This window comes from Stegodyphus dumicola, chromosome X2 (assembly GCF_044657685.1).
Source record: "Stegodyphus dumicola isolate Sdum_Otavi_A_Nest chromosome X2, ASM4465768v1".
Classification (NCBI taxonomy): domain Eukaryota; kingdom Metazoa; phylum Arthropoda; class Arachnida; order Araneae; family Eresidae; genus Stegodyphus; species Stegodyphus dumicola.
In genome coordinates this window covers 146861953-146875878 of record NC_140781.1, presented here as the reverse complement: position 1 = coordinate 146875878, position 13926 = coordinate 146861953, and the positions used below count along the sequence as shown (strand labels likewise).

The 13926-nt window shown below is 31.8% G+C and overlaps 1 protein-coding gene across 2 annotated transcripts in view; it reads right to left on the bottom strand.

Annotated features, from left to right (window-relative positions):
- Nucleotides 1-13167, bottom strand: part of LOC118179926 (integral membrane protein 2B) — a 48191-nt gene extending 35024 nt beyond the window's left edge. The window contains exon 1 of one of the 2 annotated variants that reach the window (XM_085809448.1): nucleotides 12941-13167. In XM_085809448.1, coding sequence (XP_085665574.1) covers nucleotides 12941-13018 — 78 coding nt within the window. In that variant the 5' untranslated portion in view covers nucleotides 13019-13167. The remainder of the gene's footprint in view (nucleotides 1-12940) is intronic. The other variant, XM_085809449.1, reaches the window with a different exon arrangement.
- Between the last annotated feature and the right edge of the window lie 759 nt (nucleotides 13168-13926).

Below are 13926 nucleotides of genomic sequence, written 5' to 3'. Positions count from 1 at the left end.
CTAAATAGCATCTTGAAGAGAAACACATTAAATTTTCTTTAAATACCTTTTGTAAAATATTATATATGAAACCAGATATTGTTTTCAGAAAGACAATTCGTAGAGTGATTAGGTTTTTTTGATGCTAAGGATGTGAAAAATGAGCATTGCTCTCGCTGGGATTCGAACCTGGACCTCTCGAATACGCGCTGAGAGTGCTACCATTACACCACGAAGGATGCAGCGAGAAGTTAGAAAATACCTTATATACTCCACCTTTTGAAGGCCAACTGTAGATTAGGAGACCCAACTGCCAAATCCTGGTGGTGAAGAATCATCATCCATCCCCCTTTTTTTTAGTTCGGACGACACTAGAACATTAGGTTGTTTGTGGAGGAGACACATAAAAAATGAGCAAAGCCCTAGCCGAGACTCGAACCTTGGACCTCTCGAATATACGCCGAATGCACTACATTACACCACGAAGGCGTGCAGAAAGGAGGGAGCAAATACCTTATAACTTTAAGGAGGAAAGTATTGTTTTAAAATGAATATTGCACAATAATTTCCTTCTTAAATTGTCTTTCTGAAAAATACTTTTTGTAATATTCATTCTATAGTTCATCTAAAGCAATATTTCTATACATAAATTTGATATTCTTAAAGTTATGTTATCTAAATGTTTTTATAAGCAATCAGTTAAAATACAATATAACAACTGCACAAGATCTACGTAAAGATCCATTTCTATCATCTATTTCCATATATTCTATTATCCGTTTCTGTCTATTCTACGATCAGCCAAAATAAAGTTATAATTATTCTCTTGAATATTTGAATGGGTAAAAATTGGCATATGCGAACAAGTAAAATTATCGCATTACTATAAGGAATGTTGAATGTGAAACTTCCTTTAAAAAGGCAGCAAAACATATGACAGTTTTAGGTTTAGTTTAGTTTATTTGATTACAGCAAAGTAAGAAAGTGTTATCTTACTAATGAAAGTATGTCTTCATGTAGAACTTCCCAAGGAAAATTGGCTGGTATTGAACCACAGAAGGAAAACCATCAAAGCATCCATGCAGTCAACCTGTTTGCCAGAACTTGAGTCCGGGTCGAACTACCAGTGTTCAACGATACTACCGCTCGACCATTGGCTAGCCCATATCTATTTAGGAAAATGTGACTTTGCATGCTATGTTAAATTTTTAAATCTGTGACATGCAAATTATTTAGTTGATGCAAAGTAACAGCAAATTCTTTAATGACTCGATTTTCGTAGTTTTCTACGAAACTGGGTTTTCTGATGGCCGACTGGATAAGAGCACAAAATCTGGTAATTCGATACGGATTCGAATCATGGCGTATAGCCTGGCTACATAGGAACTTTTTAGGATTTTTCTGTGTGAAATACAATTATGAGGCAAGTTTCCTTTCAGAATCTTCCATGAAAGCATTCCACTTCTTAGTCAGATAATCCAAGAATGTTTCATCGTTTTCAATTAAAACAAACAAGCTTTTTAGGAAGTACGACGTAAAGTATACATTAATCATTTTTTCCAAAATATTCTTATTAAAAATCTATTTAACAATGAGTATATTGAGTATAAAATATGAATTTTTTTTAAAGTTTTTGTTATCTCCGTTTCTGTGTATTATAAAAATTCAAGCATTCAGAATTTTGCACAAAAATAAAATCTTTCCCGTAGTAACAAATATAATGTTTGCAGTCGAAATTATGTAAGAAAAATACAATATTTTTTTTTTTTACAGCAACAGTATGCTTTGGCTTATTTGACTAATGTAAAGCATTCTAGGGCTACCTGCCTAAAAGGAAGGATGCCTTCATTGGAGGACTTTTTAAGATTTCAGGATTAGTATTCCATTATTTCAATGGCAAGACGCCTCCTGAAATCTTTGTTATAAATATTAAAATTTTAAAGCCTTAAATCATAGTAAATACAGTTTCTAAAACTTATTATATTCATACAACTGCTTTGCAGTTGAAGAACACTTTCTATTTTGAAATTTCTTGCTGTAGGACTAATGTAAAAGTTAAATTTCCTAAATTAGTGTATGTAGATAAAATGATTTATACAGCATCTAGATATAATAAGAAATTTTTTTGGATTGAAAAGGTGACGATTGGCTTAGAATCAACAAGTTAAAAAATAATCGAACATAATATCCATTTCGAAATACATTCCATATAATTTTCGAAGTTAAGATGTCCAACAAATCATATAATGCTGTCGTGCTGGTACATTTATAAAGACTTACCCTTTTTTGCCTTGCGCTCCCTGGTGGTGCAAGTAGTAGCAGGTCCAATTAGTAAACTGAAAGATCCAAGATTCGAATTTCAGTCTTTAAGAGAGGAGAATATATGGAATTAACAGCACGTCCAGCTGAATAAGTTTGAAGATTCATGATTGTGTTCAAGGCCTTATCAATATGCCGAACAGTTAAGACCTCTGAATCTGAATACTGGTAGTTCGGCCTGGTTTGAGTTCGATCTCAGACGAACGGGCTGACTGCATAGTTGGTTTTCATGGTTTTTCCTCATGTGTAATACGCTAGCTTTCTTCAGAATATCCTCCACGAAGGCATCCCTCCTCTTAGGTAGATAGATTTCATAGCTTTCCTGTATTTAAAAAACCGAACCGGCCATGACTGCGAGCCTGCCGAGTGCGTTGTTAAGTTTACCTGTTTCATGGCTTTAAGCACCTAATGGATTATATATATTATTATTATCAATGAATTCCTCTCAGGAAGTTGTCCAATAATGTATTAACAGCATAGATTTTTTGAAGATATTTTTCTTTCTGAGAAAAATACTCAGTAAAAAAACGGATTTCGAATTTGAAATTTTTATCATATTTGGTTAGTAAATTCATTGATATAATGTTATTAATGTTACTACTTAGTTATCTATGCTTTCATTGGAAAACCTTTAGAGACATATTATAACGGAAAAATTATTTTTGTTCTTTTTTTAAGTTCCTCTATGCATTATAATATTCAACCCCAATTAAAACTACTAACTAAAAACAGCAAATGAATTTCCCAAATTGTAGACTTTGTAAGTTGTAAAGTATGTTGTAAAGTAAGCTTTAAAATATTTTGGAAGAGCTAGTCAGAAATTATGTGAAAGGAAGTGAATCCAGTTTTCATTTTTACAAACTTTCGTATGATGTAACAATTTATTTTAAGCCATTTTAACCAGTAATTACAACTTAATATTGTTTCAAATTAAAAATAATGAATGGAAGCATTCACAATGCTCGAACACAGCACATTTAAAACAGTACAAGACTTTGCTAGGAACCTTTGTTAGGAGGAAGCAACTGATTGAAAGCACGTGTTCAAATTATCACATCTGCCGTTTATGTTGTGAGAAAAGGTACGTCTTTTGTATGCGTATGTTTAAAAACTTGTCTTTTTCATTCTGTAAGTAAAGCAGTCCCCCAGGGGTGTAATTACTCTTAGGCGACAAATCTGAACTGCTGCAGTTCTTCAAAACCATGAACTGAATGTACCTACGATGACTTTACTGAATGATCAAAGCCATCCGTTATTGTGAACCATTTTAAGCTTTCCTTTAGAAATACAGAAGGTTACACGTACAGGTTTTTTACACATCTATAGCTATTCTTTTTTAATCATTGTCATTTAACATAAATGTAAAATCAATCAATATTTAGTCATTCCTTCACGTAGCATGTCAAAAAAAATTTCTCTTAAGTCAAATGTTCATGGTTGAAGTTGCTATGTGTATTTCTTTAATTTAAGCTATGGAAGTTAAAAACATGGCGATCATCAGCATATGTGAAAACAAAGTAATGGTAAAATACTTGATCTCTAATACATGAGATTAAATTTAAAAAGTTGTGTTTTGTCTAAAATAATGATGTCTAGCAAAATCTTTTCCATAATATGTGATGATTTTCTCTAGAAGGACAAGCTTTTTTTACTGCTTAGACCTATGAATCTTGGGCATTAGACTTAGATTTTATGATCAGTTCTCGCTGACTAAATAATGTAGTACTTTGATAAAGAAATTAAAATAAGATTAGCTTTTATTATTTCGGTAATTCTAAATATTTTTTAAATTGGACAAATCCAAGTTTTATTCAAAATCATCTAATAAGTCGAAAAGGTTCTTCAGATTGCTGATGAAGGTATCGAAAAGGAAACTGTATTTGATATGTTAATCAAGTTAAAATATCATTGCAACTGTCTAGACAACATTCAGTCCAAGACTATTCTATTTAGAGGAAATTTATATGCATTTTAAATAATAAATAATACAGATCATTCTTCTTTATTATGTGTCATTTGCCAACGACAACTTCACCATTCGCCAACAATATATATCCAAAAACAATAAAATAAACTAAACAAACATAAAAAAAACCTTTCGTGCTTTTTTTCTTATTAGTATTTAGTTTTTATTATTTAATCACTGCTATTTTTTAATTCAAATTTGTAACTCCTAGAAAAGTTGCGGGTTACATTTCGGAAACTCAGATGTTACGCTGTATAGTATTTTAATAATTTATGTAACAAAATATGGAAATTTTAACTCAGCTCTTCGGTGCTGCTAGTAGTTTCATTGCGTTGAGCAAAGTAATATATATAACGTAAAGCATCAGCACACAAGAAAATCAAACAAAATCATAAAGTTATTAAAATTCTTTCTAATAAAAATCACATTCATATCAATGTACATTAAAGGCATTGGACGAATTAAAATGCATTAGAACAAAACTTCAGCAAACCAGTATAAGCCACGAGTATTGTTCCAAAAAGAATAATTAAGTCGCTATTATTATATTTACTATTAAATTAATTTGTGTTTTATAAACCTCTATCAAGAATATGCTTATTATAACTTATTAAAATAGACTATTAATTTCCAAATTTTTATCTGACTTATTGCTTAAGTAATGTTATTCTTTATATGCAATTGCACGTAATTCAGGTTAATTGAATGCAGTACTATTCGGTTCGCACGAATTAATTGAAAGTTTTTAACTTGCCGGTTTTATGCATCTACATAATCATAAGTACATTTATTTAAATAATGGAAATATTTTTAAATGCTATTTTTTAATTGAATTCACAAGCATTTTGCATATTTCTGAGCATTTAGTTTGAAATCTAAAGGATATTTTATGAAAATGGGACAGATTAGACTTTAAGGTACCCCTTGTATTATGGCGAAGTTGTTCTTTGATTTATCGCCAAGTTGTTGTTTAATTCATGGTAGTCTGAGTAGTCTGAGTTGTTGAATGTTATGGAAACCCTATTGTGATGTAATCGGGTGCATAATTCTGGGAAATTTTGAATCATGGGATGTTTTGTAAGCGTTTTTGTGGTGTGTGTTGGTTTGATTCTTTCGACTGTAGAATGGATGAATGTAGTAAGATTAATTTGAATTTTCTGTACCATTTGGAGCGAAAGGGGAAAAGAGTTTAATTTAATGGTGTGTAAATGAAAGTTTACTTAATAGCCATTATAAGTGTCCTGTATGTAGGAAGGATATGCGTCTAGTCGAGCGTAAAAACCGTTTAGATGGCTTTGAATGGGTTTGTAGGAAGAAAGGTTTAGATGGTTACTATGTGAAGCGTTCGATCAGAAAGAGTACCTGGTTTGGAAAAAAGTCATTTGAGTATGATTGATATTTTGATTCTTACGTGGCTCTGGGTGTACAAAGCGAACTCGAAAATCATGGTAAGTGAATATTTGCTTTTGGTAGTGCTTAAATGTATAACATGTTTTTCCTTTTTTTATGTTATTTTATTGTTTGGTTTAAAATTTATTTTATTGAGACTATGTATTTTTTGTTTGCCTATATTTTAGAATTTGGTGCTCCTTTGAATTTTTAAGTGAAAATATATCGATGTGTACATGGACAAAGTAAAGGAAGTGCGCAATGCAAGTTTGTGTATTTCTGGGATTTTTTTTTAAGTGAAAATAAGTCGATGTGTACATGGATACCGAGTTTGTGCAATTGTTTGTCTTGTTATTTTGGCTTTGTGTAGCGGCGATGTTTGGCGAAAAAATTGCCGCTTCGTAAGCCAAAATAACGAGTCAAAGAATTGCACAAAATCGGTATCCATGTACCGCCAAAACTTGCCAAGGGGTACCCTAAACTATACTTTTACCATGAAAATGTTATCTGTTTAAAACATAGTATTGGGAAATTTTTACATGCTGCTTATTTATTTAGTGAAGAATGTTCGCGTCAGTTTGTCGTATGTCTAAACACTTTCTTGGCGATAAAACATAGAGATCTAAAACAAAGAAGAGCAACCCTCTTAAACTCCTACTGAGAGTTGTCATTTAGAGATTTCCAGGGTTCCGGAAATAAAGGGAGCGGGAGACATGTGCACGGCCATTTTAAGGCAGTCATAGCGCTTTCGAGGTCTTCACCACTGACCGCCTAGAACCGTCAATAACGCTTTCGAACACTTTTCCAGTGACCACCTAGAAACGTTGGTAACTCTTTCGAGGTAGGCCGTCTTGACCGCCTAAATCCGGTCATAACGCTCAGAGGGTTAAAAGCAGATGTATTTTTAAGTATACCTGCAAAAAATTAAGAGTTTTTTTATTTCAAAATATCCTAGGATATACATGAATTTACATACTTGCGCGTTTTGAAGTTTAGCATATTTGGTATAAGCAATAATAACCCCAAATGTGGTTTACGCACTTTGTTAAAATTATTTGAAATAAAATTATGACTTTTCTTCCGTTCATTTACAATGAAAAAAGGAAAAATAGGTTGCTACAAATGAAGAAGTTCGCCAAGTGAATTATTCCTGGTGCAATCCGAAAAAATGCGGCAAGGTAAATTTTTAAGTTTCTTTATAAATTCCGCACCAAATTTTATAAAAATTTAATAGTTAGGCACAATTTGAGTTGTAGAATTGAAACATGGAAAATAATTGGCATGTCACTGGTTTTGTTTTATAATAAATAAGTTTAAAATTTAATAGAATTTCATAACTATGCACTAGAAACATTTTGATTTTGTATGGATAACAACACTTACTTTTTATGAACGATTTTCACAAGGTTTCAAGAATTTCTCATGTGTTCCTCCAGCCACCTCAAGAACTTCACAAATTTACATTTTAGAAACTTTGAAATTAAACTCTGAATTTAATTTACAGAATGTTATTTTGTTGTTATATTTCTGAATTACTTCTTGCAGGCATTTATTGTTTTCTTTTCATTGAAATTGTAAATATTTATGTAAACTTTCCCTTCTGTTGTTAACACTGTAATGTTTTTCCCTCAAAGGACTTTTCTGTCACCATGCCTTTTTCTCCTTAAAAAGAGGGAATATCAAGATATAAAAATATGACAGAAATGTATTAATAAATTCAGACTGACAATAGACCTTTAAATCACTAACTTCAACTAACCACATCCTTCTTCACTTACCATCATGCTCCATGCAGTAACTGCAATGCAAAAAACTCTCGCACAACTGCTGTGCAAGATTAAAACAAAGGCCTTTGAAATTATAAATATTCCAGGGATGTTAATACACACTCACTCTTGCTGCCTAGGCTTGATCGCTTAAAGGACATCTCTTGCTTGCCTGCTTCTATTCATTAGTAAAATTGTAGTAAACTGTAATTAAAAATGTGAGATGCAGATTGTTCCCACTGTGCTGCGCCATGCCATAGAGTAATAAAAAAAGCTATGTTTGTATTATCAAGTGATTTTGTAATTCTTCTAAAGTCTCAGTATCTCCTACTATGTAATCGATATTTCAACGTTTTCTAACTTCAATTCACTTACAAGTGCAAAATAATTAGTGTCTTCTTTAGTCAAGCACTCATCTTAATATCAAATTATCTGCAATGAACTAAATTATCATACACAGATATATATGCTGCTTTATATAAATAAAATATTCGGTAAAAGTTTACAATTGGGTGCCCCTTGTTTTTTGGAGATTCTTTTTTGATGCCAAGATAGGTGTCAGGAAGGCACAATTTCAAGATGGCCACTACACAAAACCAAAATAAGAAGTCAAAGAATTGCAAAAACTGTGTGTCCATGTACACATCTATCTGTTTTCACTCTAAAAAAAATATCTTAGAATTGTACTAACTAGGCACTATGTACTGCCTTAAATTTGTCCATGTACACATCAATCTATTTTCATTTAAAACTATCATGGTAGCCAGAAATGAGGTTTCCTCGGCAAAATTTTTAAAAAACTGTCGCTAATCGAAGGGGCAACCGATTCTACACTACAGACAAATATTCTTGCTCCTTTACATACATATTACATAAATTATGCAAATATTGAAGAAATTGCTTGCATATATGAGATGAACAGGATTCCAGAAAATACTTGCGAAAGCGTTTTCTTCTCAGACCACAGCCATTATAAAAAGAAAGTTCTTTCCTCTCTTTCAAAGAATAAAAATATTCTGCAGCTCATAGAATATTTGGCTAAAGTGCAGAACAGTCCACGTATTTAGCGCATTTTACGAGATTGATAAGTGCGTCAATGTGGTATATAAGTCGATTTTGCTGTTCTGGAAGACGTTCAGAACATTTTCGCGCATGCGTAGTATGTATTTTAAATTGAAAATTTCTTTTGAGCGCAAAATTTGGAGCATTTTCGCGCGTGCTCAGAATATATTTTAAAATTTAGAATTTCTGATTGGTGTAGACAATAATAGATGGTAGAGGTGCAGTTATTTTAAACAATAATTCGAGAACATTTTGAGAATTCATTACTTTTCGTTCATCAGCTGAGCGGAGTGGATTACCCCTTTTCAGGTAAGTGAAAGTATTTTAAATTTTCAGTGTTTCATAACGATTTTAAGTGTTTGAAACTTACTATGTTTTTTAAACAATTCCTAGTTTTTAAAATTATGTTTTTGTAAGGACTGGATTTTTATATTTTAAAATTTTCTGGAAGTGAAAGTATTAATTTTTCAGGGTTTTGTAAGGATTTTATGTTCTTTAAACTTACTATGTTTTTGAAACGATTTCAGTTTTTAAAGTTATTAGGTTTTTTTTTGAAAGGATTTCCAGTTTTAAAAATTTCACACTTATTATTATTAAAAAGGCACTTTTTACAAGAGTACGAAGAATTGGATTTTTGTCAATTTTCATTGACTTTTTAAGTGAAAATAGGTCGATGTGTACATGGATAAAGTCAAGAGAGTGTGCAATGCCATTTTTGTGCAATTACGGGATTTTTTTTTTTAAGTTAAAAAGGTCGATGTGTACATGGATAAAGTCAAGAGAATGCACAATACCTTTTTTGTGCAATTCTGGGATTTTTTTTAAGTGAAAATAGGTCGATGTGTACATGGATAAAGTCAAAGGAATGTGCAATGTCATTTTTGTGCAATTCTGTTTTTTTTTTTTTTTTTTTTTAGTGAAAGTAGGTTGATGTGCACATGGATACCGAGTTAGTAAAATTCTTAAAAATGCGTCAAGCAGTGGGTGATTTTGCACATTCCACAATTTTTTTATAGGTGAATGAATTTTAATTCTTCAGGGTTTTGTAACGATTTTTGAAGCTTACTATGTTTTCTTAACCATGTTTGTTTTTTAAAATTATTATGCTGTTTTTAAAGAATTTTCAGTTTTCAAAATTTTGCTTCAACTTTTATTTTGTATTTATTTTACCTGTTTGCCACTGTAAATGTCGCGTGTTGCGTCTTCTGGAGGGGTTTCAAATCCAGGAGACAAGACACAAGAGTGTGCCAAGTTGGCGATTTTAAAAAATGTGCCAAGCAGTGGGAAATTCTGCACTTTCCCCGTATATTTTTGTTCCTGAAAGAAGAACCTTATTCTTACATCCCTCAAAATGCAGAATCCTTCTTTAATACCGACATCAATTTAAAATTGAATTTACTTTTAATTAGAATACTCTCTTTCTACATTCTAATCTCTTTAATGACAGTCAATATGAATATGCCAATGTTTTTATGTACAACAATTCTCACCTTTCCATTATTAGTAACTAACTTAATTTCAAATACATTTCCCCCCACATCTACAAACAATATTCCCAACAACAAACATGAATACTGAAACATTATTAAACTACTATAAACATATCAAACACCTCGTACTTTTGCATTTTGGGACGTTAAGTAAACTGAAATATAATGACAGCATTTGAGTTAAGATCCAACTTGAACTGGTTTAAAATTTAACACCAAGGTTATTCTTTGAATTATGGCAACTTGGCAATTTTTTGGCAAAAATTTGGCGACCAACCCTGCTAGTTTTTGTTTGGATGCCATTTTGTTTTCATGAAGTAAAGGTTTTTTTTTTTTTTTGGCTGATCTTTGGAATATGGTAACAGGTAGTTTGGCGACATTTAGGAGGCAATAAAGGTTACTACCTAGGACTTTGGTAATAATGTGAGAAGTACTCGGTTCCGATTACGCATTATTTTGTGTGAGGGAAATGAGAGATCATGAGATATGTCATGTGACATTAATGGACGAATTACAGTTCTTTAATCGGAAAAGGGGGTAAATTTGGAAAAATTATTTTGTATTAAGCTTGATTGTGTGTTGTGTGAAATAGTGTTGATTAATTTTCGGATTGCATGGCGCTATGTAAAGTGAATTCTAAATTTGGAGTGTAAGGAAGGATACATGGTTTCCTGAAAGTAGTTTGAGTATGGGTGAAATTTTATTAATTTTTATTTACTTGGTGAATAGACTGCCAGTTGACTACTGGATTTCGGATTTAGAAATTAGCAGTAGTACTGCAGCCTATTGGAACTCTTTCTGTAGGGAAGTATGCGTGCCACATAATGAAGATTCTGAAGAAGATTAGGTAAGTTAGTATTTTTAATCATTTGAGGATATTATTTTTATGCATTGTTCTAAATGTAAGGAGTAAATAAATTAATATAATTGGAAAATTGTTATTAGCAATGATTTAGTTTAAAGTAATTAGGATTGTAATCTAATTTTTATTAATTTAATGTATGTGTTTATTTATATTTTAAGTAGTGTTTTTTAATTTAATGATCGTGATTTTGTGAGTTATATGTTTGTAGTATTTTGGAATACGTTTGAGTAGTATACGTTGAGTATTTTCATGCATTTTCGTGAAATTTTTCTAATTTATGAGATAAAAGCAGTGTACATGGATATAGTGAAGAGTGTGTGCAATGCCATTTTTGTGTAATTCTGGGATTTTTTTTAAGTAAAAATAAGTCGACGTGTACATGGTTTAGTGATATTTTAATTAAATGATAGTTATTTTGTGAATTTTATGTTTGTAGGAGTTTGGTATACGTTTCAGTTGAAGTAAACGTGTATGGAAATAATTTAAATATTTGACACTAAGTATTTGTAACTATTTTTAATGTTTGCATATAAATTCGTTGGTGATGTTTATAATATAGAGGTAAAATAATTTAGATTAATTCGTTGGTGATGTTTATAATATAGAGGTAGATAATTTAGAGGTAAAAGCTTTTGGATATTTTATACGTGGAAATGTTCATTCTTGGAAAGGGTATATACTTTTTCGCGATCAGGTAATTTCATATATGTGTTTTTTACCGAGTTTAAAGATTAAGAAAATTTTCCTGCATTTTTGTGCAAATTTTTGTAATTTATGAGAAAATAGCAGTGTAGATGGATAAAGTTAAGAGTGTGTGCAATGCCATTTTTGTGCAATTCTGGGATGTTTTTTTAAGTAAAAATAAGTCGACGTGTAAATGGTTTATGTGTATGTGCTATTCTGAAAAACGCGCAAGGAGTTTGCGATTGTGCACTTTTTTCCAATTTTGCAGTTAATATTTCTCATGATTAAGCAGTTTTGTTACATAAAATTTCTAGCATAAGTGTAATTCGGCTAGTAGATTGTTGGAAAAAGTGTTGAGTAAATAAAAAGAAAATAAACATGTCTAAAAAAAAAATAGAGGGTTACTGTAGCAGAGTTGGTCGCCAAATTTTCGCCAAGTTACCATAATCCAAAGATCAACCTTTTTTTTTTTTTTTACTCAACATTTTTTTTTCCAACAATCTGCTAGCTGAATTATGCTTATGCTAGAACTTTTATGGAACAAAATTGCTTAATCATGACGAAGATTAGGTGCAAAATTGGGAGAAAGTGCAGAATCGCAAACTGCTTGCTGCGTTTTTAAGAATTGCACATACACGGTATCCATGCGCACATCGACCTATTTTCACTTTAAAAAAATATCCCAGAATTGCACAAAAATGGCATTGCGCACACTCGACTTTATCCATGTACTGAGTATGTGCAATTCTTAAAAATGCACCAAACAGTGGGTGATTCTGCACTTTCTCCCATTTTTCTAATGCATTATGTACCACAATTCAAATAATTCAGGACCGTTCATAGTTTATTCCCTTTAAAAGAAACACAAATGTAAACTTATGAAGCTACACAGAAATGAAAAATAAGCACCCACATTGCTTCCAAGTTAAAAATAACACTTCAAACAAACAGAAGCACTTCACACTGTTTTAATGCATCTGCTCATATAAATGAACGATCAAAATATGAAATAATTATTTCACAAACTAGCGTTTCATAATAAAACTTCTACTTTCAGCCTGTATGGCTGAATGCGCGTTAATTAATGTAAAAATTAATTCGCTACTAATTTTATTCCACATCAGCTATAAAAGCTTAAAATGTAGACAGAATGAAAGCTATAAAAGCTCCGAAACGTACATACAATGTTGTTTTAAGAACGTAAATAATGTAGCATTCCAAATACAAATAACATATAAGCTATTAGTTGTTTATAAACAACTAATAGTTTCTACAAATAAAATTTGTAAACTTCAATGCCAAGGACAAATAAGCCACTAAAATGATATGCTCAGGGAATTTATAACATAAATTAATGGGTATTTCCGGCATCTTCAATGGTAATCTAAAAATGCATTGATAAAATTGAATCTATACAAACCGTTTTTTCGCTGGGGACCAGTGGTTCCTCTTGATGTTTACAACTCTTTTTCCCGAGAAACTGCTGAGCGATTGTCATTTTACTGGATTAATTACCAACACTTCGAAAACTCCGCGTTACAAAACTGGTTTTGAAAATGCGATATAATTAATGGCGATGCCAATGCTCAGCAACCACTAATATCCCTAGGAAAATCGACGCAGTCGTAACGTAGTGGGCAGACGTTAGTAGAAGTACTGTTTGGCACACGGCCAAAGAACCCCATAACAACACGGACGCAATAGCCTCCATTTTATGGCGTGATTTCATTTCATATTCTTAAATTAATGCAGATTAAAATTCTTTCAGACCTTCGAATTTTCTACATGATAGCTCAGTGAAAAGGTACTTTCAAGAAAGAACAGTAACGCAAAATTGTATGTAATTACTGTACGGCTGACAATATATATTACTTTAGCCTTCTTTAATAAACATATACATACACCTTTATAAAATGACTACATGCCTTCGTGTAAATGAGGCAGATATATATATATATTATAAGGAAAGTTTTTTTTTTTTTTTCTTATAGACACACATTTATTCATGCGTGAAAGCGTACAAATGTTGGATTATTTCACATTCATCCGCCAACAATATTTTCAAGAGGTTATTCTCAATGCCGTCATGGCTAAAGGACTCGGAAAAAGGGGCACCAGAAAAATATCCCATTGCCGATTTTATCGAGGAATATGTGATGGAACAAAATTAAGACCAAGCGATAGAATGGTTAAAAAATTCGTAATGCATTCGTAATGTAAATATGCATGGGACATCAATTAGGACTACTAAAATAAGATTTCGTGCTCCGGACAGAACGCATCTCCAGCGCCTTTTATTACAATATTACTAGTAAGTAAACAGCTTGTTTTAACTACTTTTTGACATATTTGTCTCTCCAATAGCTACTCTGGGACGCAGTCACAAGGACAGAGTCCAATACTTTG